This window comes from Girardinichthys multiradiatus, chromosome 6, assembly GCF_021462225.1.
Source record: "Girardinichthys multiradiatus isolate DD_20200921_A chromosome 6, DD_fGirMul_XY1, whole genome shotgun sequence".
Classification (NCBI taxonomy): Eukaryota; Metazoa; Chordata; class Actinopteri; order Cyprinodontiformes; family Goodeidae; genus Girardinichthys; species Girardinichthys multiradiatus.
This window is the reverse complement of record NC_061799.1, coordinates 14,867,503-14,893,564: the sequence shown is the minus strand read 5'-3', so window position 1 is coordinate 14,893,564 and position 26,062 is coordinate 14,867,503. Positions and strand designations below refer to the sequence as shown.

Sequence of the window (26,062 nt, the reverse complement as noted above, 5' to 3'; positions counted from 1 at the left end):
AAGGTTTGAAGTCTTTTAATCATGATTCTGCCATGCATGATCCTGGCCAGCCAGGATTAAACAGAAGCTGACAAATATAGCAAAAAATACAAAATATTTTACAGTTTTTATACAAATGTGACAACAGGCAAGATTTTCTCCTTTTAAAAAAACCAAAAGCATAAGTCGCAAATATATAGCTTTGCATGCAAAGATTGTTTTGACTTTTAGCATTTAGTACTTTTTTTGTACAGCCTCCAAAATCTTGGAAAGATCTAAACAAAAATAAACATCAATTGCAAGCACCTTTGAAGCATTATGTACAACAATATTATGTACACAAATATACAATATGCATTTTAACTCCAGGTAATGTTTCCATACAGCAGTATGTATTTAACCTGATGTTCTGTAGGTAGAGATGTTTCCCACTGTGAACTCTGACAGTCAACCTTTGCATGGTAATAAGTGGCAGCAATGAATTTCATGGGAAACCATTAAAACATTAGATTTCCTAAAGTTAAAATATACATATATTACTGTATTTATTTAACATACCTGTCAAAAGTTAACATATACTCATAATTGGCATGAATTAAAACATTAGGGCTTCTAGTGTTTTATTTAAAACCTTTTTCCAGTGAGGCTAAAATCTGTACACACACCACCTTTAACATTTGGACAAATATTCCTTTGCAAATTACATCTATTCCACATGTTTCTTGTTTCCATTAACAAAGGTTTGGCATAACTCTGTATGGATATCAGATCATTCATCTTAAAAGGACTTATAGAGTTCATTTAAATTATTTCATTTCCTGCCATGCACTTGGCTTTGAACCATAATCTACACGCTTTTAATTGGGTTGAGGTTTTAGCTAATCCAGAATCTAGTCTGCCTTATTCAGTGTTTGAAACACCCAGATGTCCAAGTTTCATCCATCCTTCTCCTGATTTGAGGTAAAGTTGAAGAGTCTGGAGGTAATCCTCCTTCATTATACATGCACAGTGCATTAATAGGAATGCAACAGCCCACAGTATCATGCTACAACCATCATGCTTGACAGTTGGTACACACTTCTCAGCTTTAAAGGTCTCTTTTATGTCTCATCTGACCATAAAAGCTTCCTCTAGAAAGCATTTGGCTTCTCCATGTAGGCAGTTGAAACTGCAATTTGATCTTGTATTGATTTTTAAACACAGCTTTCTTTCTTGCTTGGCTCCTGCTCAGGCTATGTTGATGTTAAACTTATTTCACTGTGTACAACGACACTGGTGTTCTAGGACTTCCCAGTTCATAATATACCTGAGCCTTAGTGATTCCCAGGTTGTTACTGGAAATCTTTAAAAAAAAATTCTTTCATCCGAAGGTGACAGTTTGAGTCAGATGTTTTAGAGGCAACTGAGTTTTACAACAGGGCAATGATTGAAACTAGTTTTGGAAGGATTTGGGTTAGAGGTTCCTGAATCTGTGCCAGAAAACCAACCAATTTAAAACTCTAAAAAAAAGTTGTCAAAATCCAGCCAGAATTATGCCACAAGCTTGTTGATGTCATGAAGTGCGTTGTTGTGGTGGAACTTGCTAAGGACCTTGTAAAGATATTTACATTACACTTTGTAATTTCGACCCCGTGTGGATCAGCTTCTTGTTCTTTAAAATCAGACGTTGTACATTGTGTGATCATTTCAACATGGAAAAATAATGTTTCAAACAAATCAATAAAAGTCCAAAGTTAATATGACTTCGATGCCCATGTTGGCCAAAACTGCATTGGCTGTGTGTAACTTCTTAGACCAGTCTTATACTAAAGGCATTTTTTGTATGTTTCTACACATTTTAATACAAATGATCTGAATTAACAAAAACTCAAACTCCAACTATAGTTTGATTTTTTAACCATGCATCTTATTTTAATGCCAGAATAATTTTTCTTATTTAGTTGCTGTATCTCTAAATAGAAAATGACTTAAAGACTCGACTAAAAGCGATGATATCAGACTAACCTTCAAGCTCTGAAATTACATGTTGGACTGGTGTAGTCTGGCTATGTAATATTTATTTTTAAGTATTAAAAAGCATGTCATGATATCATGGCAGCCAAAAATGCATTGCAGACACATGTGTATTCTGTGGTTAACTCTGTAAGAGTCCAAAAGACTTTAAAGTTCTTTAAAGTTTTAAAAGACTTTAATTCTGAAAAATCATTTGCCACAGGCTGACTGAACAGCAGTTCGGCGATGACCTAAGAAACAAGCAAACCCTTGAGAAAAATACATGTAAAACCTTTAGTGTTAGAGTAAGACAAGTTAAATTATTTACTCCAGGGCAAAATTATAGGTTCTAATTTCAGGGTGGGTGGGCTTCTCAGATATAAGCTTTGGTAATTTGTCCTTTGAGGGCTTTTTCTTAGATGACTGCAAAAACTCTGAAGGCTTTTCCTCCTGTGGGGTTCAGTAGGCTGAAAGAACAGAGAATGCCAGAGAATAAAAAATAAGTTTTGATTTGAGCACGAGTAAAAGGTTTATGTATTTATGCTGTGCTGTGTAAACAGCTGAAACAAAGTATTAATCTTGTGTTTTTTTTATTAACAAATGCAGTTCAAAAGAGATATTTACATATCCTGTTTTTCTATGAGACTCTAATCAGGACTTATTGATGACCACTCCAAAATACCGACATTGCTGTTCTTGGGCTACTTGTAATTAATTTGGGAATATGTTTAAAGTCATCTATATAGAAGGCACGTCTATGCTGAAGCTCTAACTTTCTGGCCAATGTCTTAAGACTGCTGCCTCCAATAGTTTGACGCAGTGTTTTTTCATCATGACACCATCTATTTTATCTCACCATTGAACAACAACAACATGACCCTGTTCTGGGATGGTTTTTTTCAGGCTAGTAAGCTTACCCCTTTTTCCTTCAAATGTCATAACAGTCATTATGTAGCAAACAATACATACAATGTATGCAAATTATAAGCTCCAAACGTTTTTGTTGCTTTTGAATTGCTTTGAATTTGTTGCTTCTTGCTCTCACATTGGCCTTTCAGCCTACATTAGTAAAGGATTGATTTCACATTTCACACCAACTCTGGGACATACAACATGCCTCCTTCCTAAATGCCATATTTGCTGCACCCTCCCCTGCTTTCTATACTTGCATATACAGGTCCTTCTCAAAATATTAGCATATTGTGATAAAGTTCATTATTTTCCATAATGTAATGATGAAAATTTAACATTCATATATTTTAGATTCATTGCACACTAACTGAAACATTTCAGGTCTTTTATTGTCTTAATACGGATGATTTTGGCATACAGCTCATGAAAACCCAAAATTCCTATCTCACAAAATTAGCATATCATTAAAAGGGTCTCTAAACGAGCTATGAACCTAATCATCTGAATCAACGAGTTAACTCTAAACACCTGCTAAAGATTCCTGAGGCCTTTAAAGCTCCCAGCCTGGTTCATCACTCAAAACCCCAATCATGGGTAAGACTGCCGACCTGACTGCTGTCCAGAAGGCCACTATTGACACCCTCAAGCAAGAGGGTAAGACACAGAAAGAAATTTCTGAACGAATAGGCTGTTCCCAGAGTGCTGTATCAAGGCACCTCAGTGGGAAGTCTGTGGGAAGGAAAAAGTGTGGCAGAAAACGCTGCACAACGAGAAGAGGTGACAGGACCCTGAGGAAGATTGTGGAGAAGGGCCGATTCCAGACCTTGGGGGACCTGCGGAAGCAGTGGACTGAGTCTGGAGTAGAAACATCCAGAGCCACCGTGCACAGGCGTGTGCAGGAAATGGGCTACAGGTGCCGCATTCCCCAGGTCAAGCCACTTTTGAACCAGAAACAGCGGCAGAAGCGCCTGACCCGGGCTACAGAGAAGCAGCACTGGTCCAAAGTACTTTTTTCGGATGAAAACAAATTCTGCATGTCATTCGGAAATCAAGGTGCCAGAGTCTGGAGGAAGACTGGGGAGAAGGAAATGCCAAAATGCCAGAAGTCCAGTGTCAAGTACCCACAGTCAGTGATGGTCTGGGGTGCCGTGTCAGCTGCTGGTGTTGGTCCACTGTGTTTTATCAAGGGCAGGGTCAATGCAGCTAGCTATCAGGAGATTTTGGAGCACTTCATGCTTCCATCTGCTGAAAAGCTTTATGGAGATGAAGATTTCATTTTTCAGCACGACCTGCTCACAGTGCCAAAACCACTGGTAAATGGTTTACTGACCATGGTATCACTGTGCTCAATTGGCCTGCCAACTCTCCTGATCTGAACCCCATAGAGAATCTGTGGGATATTGTGAAGAGAACGTTGAGAGACTCAAGACCCAACACTCTGGATGAGCTAAAGGCCGCTATCGAAGCATCCTGGGCCTCCATAAGACCTCAGCAGTGCCACAGGCTGATTGCCTCCATGCCACGCCGCATTGAAGCAGTCATTTCTGCCAAAGGATTCCCGACCAAGTATTGAGTGCATAACTGTACATGATTATTTGAAGGTTGACGTTTTTTGTATTAAAAACACTTTTCTTTTATTGGTCGGATGAAATATGCTAATTTTGTGAGATAGGAATTTTGGGTTTTCATGAGCTGTATGCCAAAATCATCTGTATTAAGACAATAAAAGACCTGAAATATTTCAGTTAGTGTGCAATGAATCTAAAATATATGAATGTTAAATTTTCATCATGACATTATGGAAAATAATGAACTTTATCACAATATGCTAATATTTTGAGAAGGACCTGTAATTGTTTGAACAGGTGAAAGTAGCACCGATGGAAATTGTACCCAAAGATTAATGAGACCTGGTTCACAATTTCCATCCTGATATCCTGCCTGAGTTCTTTTGTGTTTTCCCATAAATCACATAAGGAAGCAGTGTGTTGCTGTATTGCCTTAAAATACATTCACAGAATGATAATAGTAACCCTAACTGACGTGAATCTGGTAAGGTTTAGTCTGATTTGATTTTAGACGATGTGAAAGATGAAAAGGAAGTTGTCTTGTTCTACGGTGTATGTTAATATCTGTTTTCAACTGTACATCGGTTAGATGTATTTCTAGTTTATGTAAATTCCTGGAGATCCAAAGATAATGTACCTTTCTGAGGTGATCCCATTCTGGTAACTGCCACTGTACTGCTGCCGTTTGTCCACTGGCATCACATCAAGGTAACCTCCTGAAACACTCTGGATTACTCCTGCGTGAATAGCTGCTCTGCAGATGCTGGATTTCTTTACAACATATTATAAAGCAGAAACAGTACATTCAATATTTTAAAATCTTCAGAGGTTAAGCTTTGCCACTCATTGCAAAAGCAAATACTGAAAATTCAAATTTTATTTTTAAATTCACTTGATTTACTCCTCTGTAATCGGGGAAATATTTACATCTGAGTAGTACTTTGTTCCAATGACTCGAGCTCGATTGTTATCCAAGCAGTTCCTGGGGCAATACAACCTGTAAAAATACAAAGTCATAGCACAATTTCCTGTATTTGATATGATATGCAACTAAGAACAAGAAGTAGAGTGAGTGAATGAATATTTAGATAAGTAAAAAAGCTTCTTATGTTTTTTCCTCCTGGTTTCATTTCTACATATTTTTTTTCCTTTTGCTACTATTTAGACCAAAAACGGCCACAACAAGGACACAGTTTTTTGGCACTGCAGCTTTCTGAAAACCCTCGACTTTAACATTTTGGCAGTTGCCGTTCTAGTATTTTCTGCATGTAGTCCTACCCATAAGAACACAATGATGTACTCCTTACTCTGACAAATTTAGATTAGCTGTAGCTCTTTCCTGGACTGAGCCACTCACAAAATTATTGTCGTAATTAATTATGTGTCTCTTTCTCTAACTGTGTCACATTCTAGAACAACGTCTTTGACTGAGCTATTTCTGTGTGTAACTCTGTTTTTCATCCTGATAAAGAGTACTCCTGATTCACTGCTGCTGTGTTTTTCTGGGTCTCTCTCCTGTCCTGTGCTTGAGGTTTATTAATGTTTAAAGGGAGTGGTTCCTCCACACAGTTCTCACATGCTTGCTAACGATGCAATCAGTTTCCAAAGAAAAAAAACAACGTTTTACCAATTGGTGTTATATGATCAACTAAATGTAACTGTATACATTGCTATTTGAATTTGACTTTATGATTGGATGACATTGGCTTGATTTGAATTAAACCTTAAGCAAGTTCAATGCTATATAATTGGATGTAAACTGAACCTGTTTGTCCTATAAAGTTCCTTAAAATTACATCTGTTTTAAAATGGAGGCAATAGAAATAAATTTAATTGTATGGATTTATTTCAAAACACCTTAACACAAAGTATGCCAGTGAGAAATATATGCGTTTTGATACACTATGACTAGAATACAACATGTACATAACAAAAAAGACTCTCTCAGGAAGGCATTCACCATAGTTAAGCTGATGTTGGTGGAAGGGCGCAGTAGGTGCTTATACAGAAAAGCACAATGATACCTGGGACAGTGTCGAATGGGTTTCTTGAAAGGACAGAAAAGGGCCACTGTTGTATCACATCTTACTGCCTTAACTGGAAAACAAAGTAGACACAACAATGATCCTGCAGTATCTCCTTATACAGATAAAAGTAAAAAATAAAGTGTATAATTCTTACCCGGTACAGACTCCACTTTGAAAGAATTAGCACTTCTATTTTTCCTGTAAAGACAATTAAAGTTTATTTTCCTGTTGACATGACAGAGAAGAAATATGTAGCAAAAACAAGACTAAGACGTTTCATAAATGTCCATATGGGAATAAAGTTAAGATCTTACCCAATAGACTGGATACCATTCTTGTAAGATTTGGTAAAAAATAGTTTTCTGCCCAGTCGGGTCACGTCCAGCCATCCTCCATCATTGTCAATGACCCCAGAGTGTAGCCCAGCTCCACACACACTGGATTGCTGAAAGACAAAGACAGTCTCATTATTTACATCCAATGGATATAAAATACATACAATAAATATAATATGCGTTAATGATATTTGTGTCTCAAAGTAATAATTCAAGATTTTTGTGTGAATTTTGCAAAAGAGTATAAGCAGTTGATGTCTTAATAGCAGGAATCTCTTGGAATCTTTGTTTGGTATAAATGCCAATTACTTGGTCCCGGAGGGTAAAGCTAATAAGATCATAGTGCACTTCTATCATCTTTGACTCCAAACTCAAAAATATCATAGCAGTTTATATAAAAGTTATTTTTGGAACCTCTAAACTGTTACCACTCTTGCATTAGGGAGTCATTTATAAAGGCGCAAATGATTATTTATACAGGAAATGGTTAGGAGGCAGTGTGCCACCAATGTCCTTAGTGTGTAAAACATGTCCTGAAAACGCAGCATGAAAAATATTTCTGCTCAGAGTATCTACATAAAAGAAAAGTAAGGCAACGTAAAAACAACATACTTTACTTTTATACCAGGCAGTTATTATCAGTAGAAAAGCTTTTTCACATCTTGTTCTCAGTACATGTTTCACATAAGAAAATCCTTGGTGGCATGCCACCTCTTACCTCCATTTCCTGTGTAAATAATTATTGGTTCAGAGTTCAGAGTGCTATTACATATTGAAGGTTCGAGATGTTTAAGAAAAGTAGAAGTTGGCCTTAGTGTTGGGCCCTCTCACACAAACTTTTGACTTTAGCCTCCTGGAACCAATTTATCTGGATTTATACTACATTTAGACACCAATAGAGTTACCTACTACATTTGAGGTCAACTGGTTACAACTGGTTTGAAGACAGCCTTACTTCAAAAATCATGAACTATCCCTTTAGGTGATCATTTACCATATCATAATAAGCAGTCCCAACTACTTTTCCAGGCCGCTCAAAACAACCAGGTGGGCATTCATATCTATGGACAGAGACCACATCCGAGTCAACCCCCCTATTGATACTGATGTCAAGCTAATAGTTTACACAAACATGCTAAAAGTGTATGCAAGGAATTTGGTTCAAGTAAATTTACCTATTACAGGTTGTTCCTTTGCATTGATCCCTCAGTTTGGTCTCACATTCAACCTGTTGGGCTTGTGTTACAACAAAGATTTTAGAAAGCGTCAAAACACATTGAATGTATAGACAAATGCATCAGTAAACAGGCTGTATTAAAGAGGGTTGACCTTACACATCTGCTCTGTACTGACAACTTGGTTTCTCTCAGTGTTCTCATTAGGTGATGGGTTTGGAGTTTGGACCCTCGGTTCGGGCTCTCCGTCTCGAACTGGTTCTGGCTCAATGTAGTTGTTCTCCTCAGTTTCAGGAGCTTGATGCCTTTCAACGCCGCCCCCTGGAAACAATACCAGATTGTATCATTCAAATGTTATGCCACATCTTATAATATTTTATTGATTTATTGAAGTTGTACTGAGCGCTTGTATTAAATGAAAAAAAGTGATTGTAAACCTGTGTTTATAAAGAATATTTGGAGGGTAAATGTACTGACTGGGTCAGAAATTGTATTGTCCTTATGAGGTCATCTACAAGAGCGAAGGTCTGTCCTACCTTTGTAACATAAGTTGTTTCTGCAGCCACCACCATAGCTGGCTGGGCATGCAGAACATGGTGTGCCGTATTTGTATGGAGCATGACCCCACCAGTTTCCCCTGAAGAAACAATATTTGAATATTTTCTTCAAACTATGACAACAGCCAACATAGTTTCTGCTTTTTTATTGCAATTCCTTCACTTTAAGAACTTACGGTGGAGAGTAGTTGCAGACCAGATAAACTGCTTTGGCCCAGATCATTCCCCAAACATTCATGTTGTAACATACGTTGATGGCACAACCAATACGATTGCTGGTGGCCCACACCAACTGAAAAAGAAGATGTTTAAATATTGCAAGGTAATTGTAGATGGACTAAATATTTCTAAAACTTCTGTAATCATATCTACCACTGAAAGCGGTTTTACATTACTCTCACTCAACAAATCACCCTTACACACACTTATAAAATCATACACAGATACACACATTAATAGACCACTTGGCTTAAATGCCTTGCCTAATGAGACTTCACCATGTGGTGGTGGAAGCTGGAATCAAACTTGCAACCTTTCGATTCCTAGACTATTCCTTTCAAGTGCACATAGCCAGTCTCCTAATTTGTCTAATATTACTTACATGTAGAGTAGCTTTAATTTAATATAGCATAAACAAATTTGCATAATGAAAGAATAATGAACACCGTGTGTGTGTGTCTGTTTGTTTGACTATCTCCACATAAATAAGCCTTTGAACATTGATTTGTGGGGCCGTGTTTTGTCAGTTAAGATAATCTCCAAATCACATTAAATAACTTCACCGAAAAAGACAAAAAAATACTTGTTTAACTTCTAGAAAAGTGATATGACAGTCCTTACCTGAGTGTAGTGAGTGCAAACAGGCCCAGAACATCTCAATGGACAGTGTGGATTACACTCCTGGGTGTATGGATAACTGTAGTACCTCACCTCATCATACCAGGCCTGGACATGGTAGGTTGGGGGTCTGTCTCTAAAGTTATAAAAAAATGCATTTGTATGAAGCAATACGAAGCATGTCACTGAAACAGACTACAGTAAATATGTTTCTATGAGTTAGTGAAAAGAAACAGTAAACATAACATAACATCCAGGTACACAGTTATAAACAGACCACCTGAATTAAAAGTCAGTGTTTATGGAAACTGTTCATATTAAGGAAACAATTTTCTAGCAAATATATCAGTGTGCCAATGGAAGCCCAAATGAAGCTTTTTTTAAGGTCAGATTTTGTCTTAGTGATATGCTAGCAGAAGATACATTATTTTGCCAAAAGTCTTTTTAAGGTGTTCCAACCATTTCCACGGCCACCGGTGTATAAAATCATGGTATCAGGCATTTAGACTGCTTCTCCTTTTTTAAAATATGTCGCTCTCAGGAGGTCAGTGAATTCCAGCACGGAACCATGTGATGGAAATAAGTCCAGTTAGGATATTTTCTCTCTACTAAATATTCCACAGTAAACTGTTAGTGGTTTTGTTAAAAAGGTGGAAGCGATTGGGACAGCAACTTAGTCATGAAGTGGAAGGCCACGTAAGATCAGAAGGGTGTCAGTAGATGCTGAGGTGCACGGTGTCAAAATCTGCAGATCTCCAAACTTAATTTGGCTTTTGGAGTAGCTCAACAACAAGAGTATAGAGAGCTTCATGGACTGGTTTTCCATGGCTGGGTAGCTTCATCCAAATCTTGCATCACCACGTGTCAGGATCTAGGTTGTGCGGCCATTTGTTTTGCTTTTTTAAAGCAGGCTCTGTTGGAGGGCAGAGCTGTGCTGCTACCTTCCCTCACACCTGTGAGGGATCAGGCTAATCAAGGGGGCATATAAGGAGTAGACTGTGGATCCTTCAACGCCTGAGTGTCAACCCTAGCAGTACCTCTGGCTATCTGAACCTTGTACCGATTATCTGAGTTTTGTAATTGCTCTAACCCTAAGTTCTCCTTCTTTCTGAAGGTGCCTCCCGAAGCCCTGGCTGTTGTTTTCTCTTTGTTGCTTCCAACACGGCAAGCCCGGACTCTATCTCCTGGATTCCACGCTTACGGATCTCAGACTGACTCCTAGGCTACTCTGAGCTCTCTCACTCCTCATGCCAAGGCCCTGTCCACCCTCCAATGAACTGCTTCCTCCGCCATCAAGCAGACAAGACCTCCTTCCTACATCCGACATACCCTCCCGGACCATGACTCTGCTCACATCAGTAAGCCATTTCCCCCCCTGGTTATTTTCTCCTTACACTGAGCCCCTACTCATCCTCTCTGTTCTCTCTCCTAGTGGCGGGACTGACCAAACTGCCGAGGTTCTCTTCCGTTGCAGCTTATAACTGTGCTGTAAATAAACATCCTAAAAACGCATTAGTCTCCCAGTAGTTTCTGCATGTGGGTCAAAAGACTTCCTAAAACAATGACACCAAGTGAAATTTAAACTATTAGAGGCAGTAATGTGAAACATGCCATGGCATCTAGTGCAACAGAGACATGTTCCTCGGAGTAATAAATCATGCCTCTCTGTCTGGCAACCCAATGGACAAGACTTGTTTTGGCAGTAGAACAGCACTTGCCTGTTTGTTTGGCACAGACAGTGTTATGGTGTGGTGCTGCTGTGCTAAGTCCCTTAGTTTCAGTGAAAGGGACACCTAAAGCTTAAGCTTACCAAGACATTTTAGACAATTTCATGTTCCCAACTTTGTGGGAACTGTTTTTAGGGATGACTCCTTTCAAGTTCATATATCTTTGCACCAGTACACAAGTCACGGTCATACAAAGACATGGATGAGCAAATTTAGTGTGGACAAACTTGACTAGCCTACACAGAGTCCTCTCATCAACCCAATATAGTACATTTGGAATGAACTAAAGCAAAGACTGCAACCCAGGCCTTCTTGTCCAAAATCAGAGTCTGACGTTGCAATTGCGCTTTGTTAAAAATTCCCATAAACACCCTGGTAATCCTTGTGGAAAACCTTCCCTGATGAGTTGAAGCTATTATAGCTGCAACAGGTGAGCCAACATTATATTAAACTCTATGGATTAAGAATGGGAGGTCACTCAAGTACATATGTGTGAAGGCAGATGAACAAATACTTTTGGAAATAAAAATAATTGTACTTCTTTTAGTTTGAACATTGTTTCTTGTTGGCTTGACCTAAGTCCAAGGGGTTACATGGATGTTAGCCTGTGCTTTTTGTTTGTTTTCTGCATATTGCTAGGAATAGAAATGGACCTCTTCATTATCAGTTTTTTACACTAGAGAAACAGGAAATCATGAATTACTAATTAAAAGTTTTAAGATGCAATGATCCAATTTAATAAGTGGAAAGTACAAAAACGTTTTCAGTTATATATACAGAACAGACCAAAAGTTTGGACACACCTTCTTATTCAAAGAGTTTTCTTTATTTTCATTATGAATATTATAGCTTCACACTGAAGGCATCAAAACTATGAATTAACACATGTGGAATTATATACTGAACAAAAAAGTGTGAAACAACTGAAAATATGTCTTATATTCTAGGTTCTTCAAAGTAGCCACCTTTTGCTTTGATTACTGCTCTGCACACTCTTGGTATTCTGTTGATGAGCTTCAAGAGATAGTCACCTGAAATGGTTTTCCAACAGTCTTGAAGGAGTTCCCAGAGATGCTTAGCACTTGTTGGCCCTTTTTGCCTTCACTCTGCGGTCCAGCTCACCCCAAACCATCTCGATTGGGTTCAGGTCCGGTGACTGTGGAGGCCAGGTCATCTGGCGCAGCACCCCATCACTCTCCTTCTTGGTCAAATAGCCCTTACACAGCCTGGAGGTGTGTTTGGGGTCATTGTCCTGTTGAAAAATAAATGATGGTCCAACTAAAGGCAAACCGGATGGAATAGCATGCCGCTGCAAGATGCTGTGGTAACCATGCTGGTTCAGTATGCCTTCAATTTTGAATAAATCCCCAACAATGTCACCAGCAAAGCACCCCCACACCATCACACCTCCTCCTCCATGCTTCACGGTGGAAACCAGGCATGTAGAGTCCATCCGTTCACCTCTTCTGCACCACACAAAGACATGGTGGTTGGAACCAAAGATCTCAAACTTAAACTCATCAGACCTAAGCACAGATTTCCACTGGTCTAATGTCCATTCCTTGTGTTCTTTAGCCCAAACAAGTCTCTTCTGCTTGTTGCCTGTCCTCAGCAGTGGTTTCCTAGCAGCTATTTTACCATGAAGGCCTGATTCACACAGTTTCCTCTTAACAGTTGTTCTAGAGATGTGTCTGCTGCTAGAACTCTGTGTGGCATTGACCTGTTCTCTAATCTGAGCTGCTGTTAACCTGCGATTTCTGAGGTTGGTGACTCGGATGAACTTATCGTCCACAGCAGAGGTGACTCTTGGTCTTCCTTTCCTGGGGCGGTCCTCATGTGAGCCAGTTTCTTTGTAGCGCTTGATGGTTTTTGCGACTGCACTTCGGGACACTTTCAAAGTTTTCCCAATTGTTCGGACTGATTGACCTTCATTTCTTAAAGTAGTGATGGTCACTCGTTTTTCTTTACTTAGCTGCTTTTTTCTTGCCATAATACAAATTCTAACAGTCTATTCAGTAGGACTATCAGCTGTGTACTGTATCCACCTCCTGCACATCACAACTGATGAATCCCAACCCAATTTATATTATAAGGCTTGAAATCCCACTTATTAAACCTGACAGGGCACACCTGTGAAGTGAAAACCATTTCAGGTGACTACCTCTTGAAGCTCAACAACAGAATGCCAAGAGTGTGAGGAGCAGTAATCAAAGCAAAAGGTGGCTACTTTGAAGAACCTAGAATATAAGACATATTTTCAGTTGTTTCACACTTTTTTGTTCAGTATATAATTCCACATGTGTTAATTCATAGTATTGATGCCTTCAGTGTGAAGCTACAATATTCATAGTCATGAAAATAAAGAAAACGCTTTGAATGAGAAGGTGTGTTCAAACTTTTAGTCTGTACTGTATTTCCACATTTTTTAAGAAAACTCTTTGAATGAGATATATATATATATATATTTAATGGGAGTTATTAAATGTACTAGTAATTGTGGCACCAGTAATTGTTTCACATTTCTGAATGTGTGCTCTTTCTTCGTCACTTAATATGTGTGATTAAGTAACTGGAATTACAATATAAATAAATTACCTTTTGGTCAAGGTAACTGCTTAAATGGCATTATTCAGCATATTTCTGCGAACTGGAACATCACCACTTGAAAACTGTTGAAGTGTCTGCTCATACACACCTGCCCCAGTGAGCTCCAAGATTTTGGCCAATTTGTGTCAACATGTGGCTTGGGCCATGCTCCCATCGGCAGGTATGCGCCCAGTATTCTGAGCTCCTCTCTAACTCATAATCCCATTCCTGAAAAACAAAAAAACACAAAGATCAGCAGACACGTTCTTGGAGGAGAAACATTTTATTTTCACTCAGAACGATGAGCTTTACCCTAGCTCACCTTTCCCAGTGAGCTAGGGTAATAGACTAATATTTTATTGATTTTAGGCCTGGTAATGTTAACTTGCTGCTGGAAGAAACTGGGATCTGAAAAAATGTGGTCATCCAGAGGACATTTGTATTCAGCAGATCTTTGTGAACCTCAAACTCCCTGCTGATTTAAGTTGGCTAACTGGCCACTTACCATAGCTGTGGCTTTAAGGGCTACTTATAACAGCTAGTTTGAATGTCTCATAATTCTCTTCAAGGACACTGAGCCACCATAAGTTATACCAAAACCAATTTGGCTCCAACCATTCACACAAGAGTAAGACTGAAGCTGAAGGATAAATTGGCTCACTACTCCTAGTTCAAAGACTTTAGCCAGTCCCTTTTGCAATTTTAACACCATGCAGAAAGAGTTAGGCCTCCTCTTTTAAACACACACCTTCACCCTCTTACACACACAGACACATACATGTGAGACCACCACTTCAGCTTGCAGCTGTGTGCTGCTATTCAGCTTGGTTGTTTCATAGCTTGTTTCCAGTAAGTTCTGATCTTAAAAAACAAGCAACACAGACAGCCTCTGTTTTGCTCCTTGATGCCATCTTAAATGTAGGAATCTAACAAATCTGAGCCGAATTAAAGCCAACATACCTGAATAGAGTTTGCTCACGTTTTCTTGTGAACCTAGCAAGAAAAAAGACATAGGGGGCTGGGTAATTTAAAAGCCATGGCAAAATTAATGTACTATTGACTTTGTTGGGGAGGGAAAATAATAGATGCAGTGTGTGCTGTTGTTAGCATACCATTTAGTTGCATTATGGCTAACTTCTGTCAACACTAATAGGATAATGTTTAAGTGCGGACCACCAAATGTTTTCCATATGTTCTGCATAAAGCTAACACGCTGGTGCCCATGGAATGTGATGGGAACCTCATACTTTCGCTCTTTGTTTCTATTAAACAAAAATACTTCAGAATAGGTAGATTAAAGAACAACTGATTGTTCAAAACCAAACAAAATATGGAGCATGTATTTAAGTGCTGGTCATTTTGCTATTTCACAATTTCTTACTTTTGCAGTTTTGGTCTGCTGCCATAGAACCTTTAGCACCAACCATTCATTTGTTCATTCCAGCTTTAAGGACATTTCTGCCATCTTTTACAATCAATGACTGCGTCACCTTTAATTATCTGCTTTGTGGTCGATGATTTTAAGTCCATTTCTAAATCTGTCTCATGTGTTAATGGGGTTTCATATGGCTGTTTGTCTTACTAATGTTTTCTAACAAACCTCTGGGGTCTTTCCTGAAGAACTAGATTCATACTGTAAAACTATTTATGCTGTATCGCACCCTATCCTTTGCCTCTTCAACTGCTACATCAACCATCAACTACTCCTTCACTATGTCTATTAATCTTTTCTGGCATCTTCCTACTTTTTTCCTGCCTGGCAACTCCATCTCCAACATCCTTATTCCAAGGTATCCTTAACCTTAGCTGTTAATTTGATCTGCTAATTTCTAATTCTGTCCATCCCGGTAACTCTAAATAGAAATCTCAGCATCTTCTACTCTGCCATCTCCAATTCAGCTGACTGCTCCAAATAGGAATGAGAATTCAAAAAGGAATTGGCTGTTACATAAAATCTGTCCATAATATCACATACAATTACATACAATTATACACAGGTTTTATTACTTTATGCTTATTTATCTCCATAGTTTCTGAAAATGGATTAACTACCAAGTAAAAATGACTGATAGAAAAGGGTATGTTTGCTTTTATGAAATGGAAATAGATTGGACCAAAATGACACAGTGTGAGTGTGAATTAGGGGTGCAAATTGTCAGGAGCACATGCATTACTCTCTATTCGGTGTCTAGATCCTTTTAAATCCTTTTAAAACATTATTCCATGATTAACACACAACTATAAACCCTTTGCAGTTATTTAATCATACAAGTTGATCCAGCTTTAACAGGGCTGTGTATGCTTTCAGAACATGCAGCTGGGATCGTGGAATCAAAGGGACTGTACTTATAACTCAAGCTCAGTCAGATTAGATGGAGAGTGTGTGTAAGCAGCAAATTTCAAGTCTCGCTGCAGATTCTCAATTGGGTCAGGTCTGGACTTTGACTAGACCTTTCTAATACATTAACACTTTCATTTAAACTTTTTCCATTGTGGTTATAGCTATATTGCTGGTGTTGCTCTCTTGCTGGAAGGTGAACTTCTGCCCTGTCTCTATTGCACCCTCTACCATGTTTTGCACAGGTTTTCCTCCATCCATCTTTTCAATCTCAGCACCTTTGTTGAAAAAAAAAAGCTTCCCCGCTGCATGATACTTTTAGGGAAACAGTATTCACAACTCAGATAACTTCTGAACTCAACTGGTTGCACTGAATTTTATTTATGGGTATCAGAGTAAATCATGTAGAATACGAATGCTGTAAAACTATGTACAATTTTCTTTCTACTTTACCATTTTGCTTTGGTCTATTGCATAAAGTCCCAAAAAATATATTGACATTTGTGGGTATGTTGTGACAAAATGTGAAAAGGATGTGATAATTTTGCAAGGCACTGTGTGATACTGTTCATGAAGTGTCATGGAGTGACATTTTGGACTTGTTGGTTTATTTTGTAATTTTGATTCTCCTTATGGCTCTTTGTTTATTTCTTAAGTTATTGTTTCTATGTTCCCCTCTAGTTTCTCTGTTTACTTTAGTTCATAGTTATTCTAGTTCTTTATTTCCTCCTCTGATTTATTCTCTTGCTTAGTTTGTGTTTTCTGTTTCAGTCCTTTCACCCATCCTCAGCCTTTGTATTTGTTTCACCTGTTCCTTGTCACACCTGTTCCCTGTTTCTTTGATTACCTGCCTTTTGTTCCCCTCTCTGTGCTCTGTGTATATTAGTTGTTCTGTTTGTTTAGTTCCTCGCTGGTTCCTTGTTTCTATGTCGGTGATGTCTATGCTTCGTTTATGCTACGTGTACCATGACTGTTTTGTTCATGCTTCGTTTTGCCATACTACCTGGAGTATGGAATAAATTATGATGCGGCTACCGAGCTCTTGTCTGCGCTTTGGTCCGACCCACAGTCCTTCCCCGACATTAGGAACCAGCCAAAAAGAGGACCAAGCAGAACCAGAGATGATTACCTTGTTTGAGTATTTCCGACGTGCCGCGGAGAAGAGCGCACGTCAGGATCAGGAGGAGAGAGAGCAGCGGTCACCGTTTTGGGGCACAAGACTGGCTAGGCCTCTTCCAGGTACCGGTCCGCTGCGTCACAGACCCTCTCCTCATCCCCGAAGTAAGTCACTGGCTCCAGTCTACTTTTCCTCCTCGTTTTTGGAGCCAGAGTTGCCTGCAGCGCACTCTCCCAGTTCGGAGACTGCCCCACCTCGTCGGAGATGTCGTCGGCACCGTAAGCAGTCCGCAGCAGCAGCAGCAGCAATGCCTGAGCTCGTCACGTCCGCAGCAGCAGCAACGCCTGAGCTTGCCACGTCCGCAGCAGTAGCAGCAGCAGTAGCAGCACCTGAGCTCGTCATGCCCTCTGCTGGTCTCCGGTCGTCAGTGCGACCTCCTGCTCCGCCATGGGTTCAGGCCGGGTTGCAGGAGATCAAGAAGGAACTTATGAAGTCACGTTGCCGAGTGTGTTCCTCACTTGATTAGCAATCCTCAGGATCTGGTTGACGTGCACACTATCTTACTAGATGAGTTTCTCGCAGAGGGATGGCTAGACCTCCGCTGGAGGTCCCTTCGATCCTCTTCTCGTGGCCGTTAAGGCAGCCATGCCTCTGGACTCACAGCATGCAGCTAAGTCTACCGAGCCTCAGCCGGCCGCCGCCGGATCTACCGAGCCTCAGCCGGCCGCCGCCGGATCTACCGAGCCTCAGCCGGCCGCCGCCGGATCTACCGAGCCTCAGCCGGCCGCCGCCGGATCTACCGAGCCTCAGCCGGCCGCCGCCGCCTGACTCTTTGCCTGACTCTTTGCCTGACTCTTTGCCTGACTCTTTGCCTGACTCTTTGCCTGACTCTTTGCCTGACTCTTTGCCTGACTCTTTGCCTGACTCCGAACCGGACGCCAGGGCCAAGTCTTCAGGGTTTCTGCCTGGGTCCATGTTGGCCGCCAGGGCCAAGTCTCTGAGGATCTCACCACGTCATACACTGCTTGACTCCTCGCTTCGTGGGTTTGCCTGGCATCTCCGCTGTCGGACTCCAGGCAGCCTGCATCCTCGCCGCAGACCTCCGAGACATCGGCTCCTTCATCGCTGGCTACTTCGTCACTGCCGGCCTCCGGATCATCGACCACTTCGATGGCTTCTTCGTCACTGCCGGCCTCCGGATCATCGACCACTTCGATGGCTACTTCGTCACTGCCGGCCTCCGGATCATCGACCACTTCGCTGGCTACTTCGTCGCAGGTCTCCGGATCATCGGCCTCCTGGATTTTGTTATCGCCCCTGGAGATTATGGACTTTGGTTTTGTTGTTTTGTTTATTGGGAGTTATTTTTGTTTTGGACTCTGATGTGAGAACAAAGCCTTATTGGCGACAAATCCACTGCAGCGTCTAACGACCTCTGACAAGTCATTATGTTGTTAGTGTCTATGTCATTTTTCCAACTCAATTATCCACCTTGGGAGAAGATGGGCTGTTCAAATTCTCTTGGTCAAAGGACGGGGGAAAAATGAACAATTCCTATTTGCATTCCACAAAGCATTTCCTTCCAAAATATAGATCTGCATCCATCCTTCTTGCTGTCCATCAGCTACAAATGTCATTGTAAAAGTAGTAGGCAGAGGACAGGATTAGAAACTGGTTGAATATAATTAATCATGCTTTGCTTAAGTGTTTCTCTGTCAATCTAGTTGGTACTTGTCTAGGTAGTTTGTTAAAATGCTGTGATTATGGAAACCTGTATAATTTTTAATTATCAAAACAATCTGGTAAGTAAGAACTATCATGCTACAGATCAGTGTGCATCAAGCACACTTGCTAAGCAGCTTTTGCATGGAAGTTGCAATGAAGGCACAGACTGCATGTCTTTGCTGTCAACTGGCCCTGTCTTACCATATTGTTATCACCATTAATAGCATCCCTTGCCAAAAAACACTGGATTAATGTACATAACTTTCATCTGTACAACCACTCCTCAGGGTTAAATCAATGAGGCCTAACTTGTTTGAAATAGGTTAAATGTTGCACCCACAATTAGATACATAGCAGATTTAAAAAAAACACAATGCTGGCCTTGGTTTGAGTGAGCTGTGATGGACAGGGAGCGAGGTGGCAAGTGCTTAGAGTGAAAGTGAAAAAGGTGAAAAAAAGACTGCAGGAGAGTGAGTGAGACAAAAGACTAAAAAGCAAGAGTTAAAAAAGACTCAACAAGGAGGGAAACGAAATGATGGAGTGAGGGTAGGCAGGGCAGGAAGCAGAGGCCTATGGGCAGGGAGGCTGAGGTAGAGAACAAGACAACACTGCGGGGGAGAAAGCTGGACCTGGGCCAGGGTCAGTGAGGGCGTCCAAGCAGAAGGCATGAGTTAGGGCGAGCCAGACAGTGGCTTAGGCTTGTAGAGCTCAGTTTTATTATTCCCTACTCCTGTGGAGTCAGGAAAAAGTATTTTGGTATGGGGAAACTTCATCACTAAATCATTCAGATTCCATCACTGGCATAACCTAAATTTGACTGTCTTGTATTACATTTAAGATCAGATTGGACTATGTGTCATTGAATCTAATCAGGATATATGGTTGCATTAGAATGTATTTGTATGAATTAGATTAATTTATAGTGTATTTCTGTATAACTGGAAATGAATTGTAAAGTGTCTTGAGATTACCTTTATTGGTAATACAAAAATAAACAGAATTAAATTTAAATCAATTGAATTGAAGATAGTCAGTCAGTGCCACAAAGTTTTATTTTAAGCGCATCATATTGTGTTAACATGCTGCTGGATGGCTTAAATGCTCAGACGTTATAATAAAGATGAATATATATTGAATATTAAAGAAGCAGCATCAACAGGTGGAAGCAGCACTCCTAAAGCCCTTTAGGCTCAACACACATCAGCATCATAGTGCTGAGGGATGTTATGCAGAATGTATCCACCTATAAATTAAAAGTCACAAAACACTAGTGTCACTATTGTGAATTAGAAAACAGCATTTTTTGAGTGACAGGATCTTTTTCTATGTGATTAGGTTGTGAAACATCACAGTACAGACAGCTGTTTGTTCTAAATTTACCATGTACTCCATGTTGGAGGCAGGAGGGTAGACTTGTCCCCGTAGCTTGTTGTGCAGGTTGAGTATGAGGTGCTTGTCTTCTTCGCTGATGGCCCTCTTCCCCCTCGACCTTGCCCTCCACCACTCTCCGTCCTTGCCCTTATACTTGTCCAGGATTGAGTCGAGCCGGGTGGAGTTTGCGAGGACCATTGCCACAGCGCTCTGGCTCAGGCAGAAGATCAAGCCTGCTGCTCTGAACCAGCAAGATAAAGGCAGAGACCTCCTCATGATGAAGGGGACTGGTGCTGCACAAGGGATGTGCAAGTTTGTTTAACTGCAGAGCAGAGGAAATATTTGTTGAAATAAATTACCTGGTTTTATTTATCATTTTTATTTTTATTTGATTTATGGTTCATATGAGATCAAAGCATGTATTCATCCTTTTGCAGCTTTTTTCTCCATTCAAACAAATTGTTATCCCTTATATAATACTGATAAACCTCCCTCATGCCTGAAGCAGACTTTTAAAAACATAGTGTCATTTCGACCAGTTTAACGTCTCCTTAACAGTGAGTCTAATACAGCTTTCAGCACTCTGAGTGCATCTGCGGGTCATTGCATCAGTACACACAGTAGAACCAGTGTAAACAAAGCTTTCACACGACATGTTATAAGCAAAGGTTCAGTGCGCATGCTTACTGTATTAAATAGAGATTAAGAAATGTCTTAGACATTAGATATTAGATATTAATATATTTTACCACTCGAACAGAATTTATAACAGAAGCAAAAATGCGACCTTACTTCAAAGCAGCAATGAGCGTTTCTTTGTCCTAAAGCGCTATGAATTTCTCCCAGATTTAATATTCCAGATGCTGAACCACCGTGAGTTCGTTTAAATCAATCCATCAGACATCATGAACTCAGGCAGTTTGGATCTCTTTCAAAGCTGCACATCCACGCTGCAGGACAGGGAGCTGCTGAATGTCTGTAGGTACCTGTTGAATTCCTCGGGTCTTTCAGGGCGCCGCAGGCTGCGCAGGATCGCCGCTCATTTTTGCACTTATATACAAATTTGCGCTTAGCAACGCGCGACGCAGCGGACCACGCCTCTGCCAACCCGCTCTCTCCCCTTTACAAACATGTTCGCACTAGAATGACGTGAGGATGAACAGTGCTGCGTTATTAACACTGCAAGCCTGACTGTGTCAAGGCTCTTAGATTTACAGGTAGACAAGATCGAGACTAGGTTAAAGTAGGAAAAGACAAAAGTTTAAAGATGGTGCTAGAGCTGAAATTCACAGAAAAAAGTTAACTAATGGCAATTTCTCCACTAGACAACTGAGAACTCATGCATCTGCGTAAATTCCAATCTATAAAATGAGTATTACTTTGTTAAGTGCCAAATGATTTTCTGTCCAATTTAAAATCACTGTCTAACTTAAAACTCAAATCAGTAACAGCTTGTTTAAAGTATGCTGTCAGGGGTCCCAACAGTGGTGGACATACAAGGGTTATTTGGTCAAACACTTTTACCTGTTTTTATTAACCAGGGCCAACCAAGACTTAATATCATCCCAGAAATCCAATAGTGCTTTAACTGAAAAGCCATCCTTCTGTTTTAAGAGCAGATAGACCTTACTATTCTCAGAATAGAAGTGGAATACAATTATGTACCTTCTATGTATGGAACCAAGAGACAATAAATACAGGGAGAAAAAGCAGTGGCCCTAGAACGGATCCCCTGAGGGATCCCACATGGCATAAGAGCACGGGATAATTTTGAATGTAATATGTTGACTCAAAGAAAAAACCCACAGCCCATCATGGATATGATGAATATTATGAATCATTGTATAAAGTTAATCACTGACAAGACTAATGGGATACGTACAGATACAAGACAACTGGGAAATTATTAGTAATTTTTAGCACTGCTTTCTTTATAAAATATAAACTCCAAAAACTGAAAACCCCCAAACAGGTTATTACAAAGTAGGTAATCACATACTAGAGAGTGTGAATATTAGAGTAGATGGGACTAAATATAAATATAAATGAATACCACACTTTCCAGATGTTACAGTGTAAAAATGCTAGAAGCCCCTGTATTATAATTTGCTTCCATATTGTAATTCTTTATTACTTTCTGTCTGTCTGTTAGATGAAATCGTAATGAAGTACAAGCAGTTTGTTGTTGTACTGTGAAAACATGTGAGAAGATGAGACTCCGTCTGATTTTGTTCATTATTTCAGTTAGGGGCTTACCAATTATTTGAACTCAGTGTGATTTGTATTTTTGTTTCTTAATTAAATATGATCTCTTTAAACTGATTATAACTCTCCAAACAGGTTATTACAAAGTAGGTAATCACACACTAGAGAGTGTGAATATTTGAATAGATGGGACTAAAGATTAACCCTAAAATGTAAACACAGATTTAGCTTTGGACAATGTGAATCTTCTCCGGATTACAATAAGTCATAACAATGAAGGTACTGTTGAGAAAAACAAGTTGTCAAGCAATATTCTATAAACATCCGACATTATTTGATCCACAATAATACTCACATAATAGTAGTTTGAGATTTGCCCTTATTTGCATTGGTAAAACTTTAGTAAATACACAAATACACATTTTGATAATTTTGAATGTTTTGTAATTCAATGTCAAATAACTTATTTTGTAAATTTGCTGCACATGATAATTTAAGTACACTGTAAATTATGTCTGAATCTGTTTGCAAAATTACCAGAAAATTATCCCTAGTTATTTCTGAACTTTTTTTAAGATTTTGGACGGCAAAGGCAGAAAACGGTATAATCAAAGCTCTGTGACTGATAAATACATTAATGAAGGTGGTCCAAAAAGGTGTTTGCTGTTCCTCCACTTCCTCAGCTCAATGCAAAGCTTTTCCAGCATCTCTAAATAAAAACTGATGCAGAATAATCAGTACTTACTGGGTCTTTAACTGTCAAGTTTCTCCTTCCAGTGTTTGACTGATTGGGGCCTCAAATTCAGAAGGATAGGTGGACAGGAGTTCAGAATAATACAAAATGAAAAGATTTAAACTTTTTATTTTTGCATTTTTCAGCCTTCTGTTTGAAAAAGACAAAATTCAAATGTTGTTGGCATAGAAAGAAAAACAAAGCAAAATAGCTCATAGACATGAAGGGGTTGCAGCAAAAGCAAGTTGTATTGAATGACAGAAAACAAGAGAAAAATATACAGAGGGAAGGCTAGGCTTTTGACCAGTTTAATGTAATTACTGAATGGAAACATTTGAGTGAGAACCAGAGACTGAAACACTGGAAATCAAGGGGCACATTTCAAGGCCCATTTTTCTGCCCCAGGCATTTCCATAAAGACATGGTCCTAGTATGGAGGTAGGACTTTTTAGATTGACACTGTTTGCTACCCGTTTTGTTGGGATTTTGTTGCTGGGTGTAACGATTTTTCAGAACATTTCATCATTTGCACCACAATAAGGCTGAAGAGTTTATGACTGTTTTTTAAGCTAGCTAGTGACAGATGAAAACATACACATCCACAAAAAGATAGCAATAATGATAAAATAATAAGAAAAGAAGATAGACTGTACAGAGAGGTCAAATGTAATGGGTTAATGCTGTGCATTATGGGAATCAGAGATTTTACCAGTCTCTTTTTTTAAAGATGCTACTTGGCTGCTGTTGCTGAAACAATTTGTGCATTTCCAAACTACAATACTAGTCCTCATTTGAGCAACATGCTCTTCATTAGGCAAGTCAAAGCAAGGTAAGTTTATTTGTATAGCACATTTCAGCAACAAGACAATTCAGAGTGCTTTACATGATGACAAAAACATTGTAACAAGTAAATTTCAGTGGTATGATAAAGAAAAGTAAAGAAAAGGTAAGAAAAGTTGGACTACAGATTCAAATCAATGATGTCAACTTTTTGTAAAGTCGTAATTCTAAATTAAACCCCTGCAGGAGAATTCACATCTTTAACCCATTCATTAATGCACTTGTGCTTTCTGGTCCATATTTTTTCACCATAAAATTAAACGTTTGCCCCTGAGGCGGAGGTAATTCCTTTGAACCCTTGTGGCCGTCCCATAACGCACCGGCTAATGGGGGAATATTCCTTTAAAACTTGTTAGAACCTTAGAGTGTTGTTAGAGTTAGAGCCTTTTCGGCGCTGTGTAACCTTCCCCCCTACCATTGAGGAGAGCCCAGCTCAGCCACTGTCAGTCAGGGAGGGGTCTTCTTCAGTAAACCGCTTCTCCCTACACACAGTGAGGTCTTCCTCGATCAGCTCTGAGGTGGAAATTCCCAAATCACATTTGTCCCAGTAGAAAACTTTGTTATAACTTTAAATATTTAATTTAATTAGCAAGTACTTTTAAACTTTTATAATTTTAAACCTTTTGTAATTTTAAATTTTTGCTTTTTAGGCCTGTAGTTATATTTTCTGTTAAGTTTATGCACTCAATGCTTTTAGGCCCATATTTTCTTAACATGTAATCACATGTTTCTTCCTGGGGAGGGGGCAACTCCTTGGAACTTTTTTGACCCAGTTTAACTCTTACCATCACCTGATAGAGCACTACAGAGCCCCTTGACTCCCAAGAAGCTAGATGATCTCACTCACAGTCTGAAAAACACTATTGGTAGAGAGAGCAAAGTGGCTCTTGGTGAGGTTGGGGTGGTGGCCCTGTCTATTGCTGTGCTGTTTAATACTCTTGCCAAGGAGGTCAGGGGAGAGGTGGTGTCAGATTTGGGGCCCTTCCCTTTGTTTTTCAACAAGGAATCAGAAGGTTATATCCACCACATGTGTCATAACACACCTCAAACAGGTATGAAGAAAACATTTTAAGCCTTTCTGACCTTGTAGCACAGCCTGTGGAGGATGTGGGTATCTTAGATGCTCCCTGCTGTTTCCATGTTCCACCATGGAAACGAGCGCCCCCTTGTGGTGTACACAGCTGGTTGATGCTGCTGAACTTTAATTTACAGCTTCTGATTTGGCATAAAGTTAATGCTTTTTAAATAGTCTACATTTCACCATCTGTAATTTAAAATCTGTATTTAAATAGGTCAGAGTTCAACTTCATGATTTATGCTGAACGTTTTTCAAAATTATTTGTTAAATCTTTATTTCATTTGTAAGAACACACCACACACAACATTTTCAATGCCTTTTCTGCATTTGGGACATATTACAACAGCAGTAAAAAAGCACAATATGTTGAGTGACTGTCATACCTGGACTGAATTTTTCTACAGATGTTTTACATCAGTGTTTAGATTTGTGATAGCTCTATGGGAAAATGTTTTTTTTTTGGGTTTCTCAAAAATACCTATCTATCTATCTATCTATCTATCTATCTATCTATCTATCTATCTATCTATCTATCTATCTATCTATCTATCTATCTATCTATCTATCTATCTATCTATCTATCTATCTATCTATCTATCTATCTATCTATCTATCTATCTATCTATCTATCTATCTATCTATCTATCTATCTATCTATCTATCTATCTATCTATCTATCTATCTATCTATCTATCTATCTATCTATCTATCTATCTATCTATCTATCTATCTATCTATCTATCTATCTATCTATCTATCTATCTATCTATCTATCTATCTATCTATCTATCTATCTATCTATCTATCTATCTATCTATCTATCTATCTATCTATCTATCTATCTATCTATCTATCTATCTATCTATCTATCTATCTATCTATCTATCTATCTATCTATCTATCTATCTATCTATCTATCTATCTATCTATCTATCTATCTATCTATCTATCTATCTATCT

At 39.3% G+C, this 26,062-nt stretch overlaps 1 protein-coding gene across 3 annotated transcripts; it reads right to left on the bottom strand.

Moving 5' to 3' along the window:
- On the bottom strand, positions 1-21,324 carry LOC124870261 (cysteine-rich secretory protein LCCL domain-containing 1-like). Of its 3 annotated transcripts, none has more exons than XM_047368840.1 (15): positions 21,039-21,316; positions 20,256-20,539; positions 13,805-13,923; positions 9,386-9,518; positions 8,722-8,837; positions 8,525-8,625; positions 8,148-8,309; positions 7,989-8,049; positions 7,808-7,874; positions 6,793-6,923; positions 6,633-6,676; positions 6,476-6,548; positions 5,379-5,448; positions 5,089-5,222; positions 1-2,438 (listed from the first exon to the last, which is right to left on the bottom strand). In XM_047368840.1, the coding sequence occupies exons 2-15, from the start codon at positions 20,520-20,522 to the stop codon at positions 2,387-2,389; spliced, it is 1,530 nt and encodes a 509-aa protein (XP_047224796.1). In that variant the 5' UTR covers positions 20,523-20,539; positions 21,039-21,316; the 3' UTR covers positions 1-2,386. The 3 variants fall into 3 exon arrangements, with proteins under 3 accessions (XP_047224796.1, XP_047224794.1, XP_047224797.1); XM_047368838.1 differs by having other exon boundaries at positions 20,256-20,568; positions 21,039-21,314; XM_047368841.1 differs by lacking the exon at positions 1-2,438 and having other exon boundaries at positions 6,412-6,548; positions 20,256-20,568; positions 21,039-21,324.
- Positions 21,325-26,062: the final 4,738 nt, after the last annotated feature.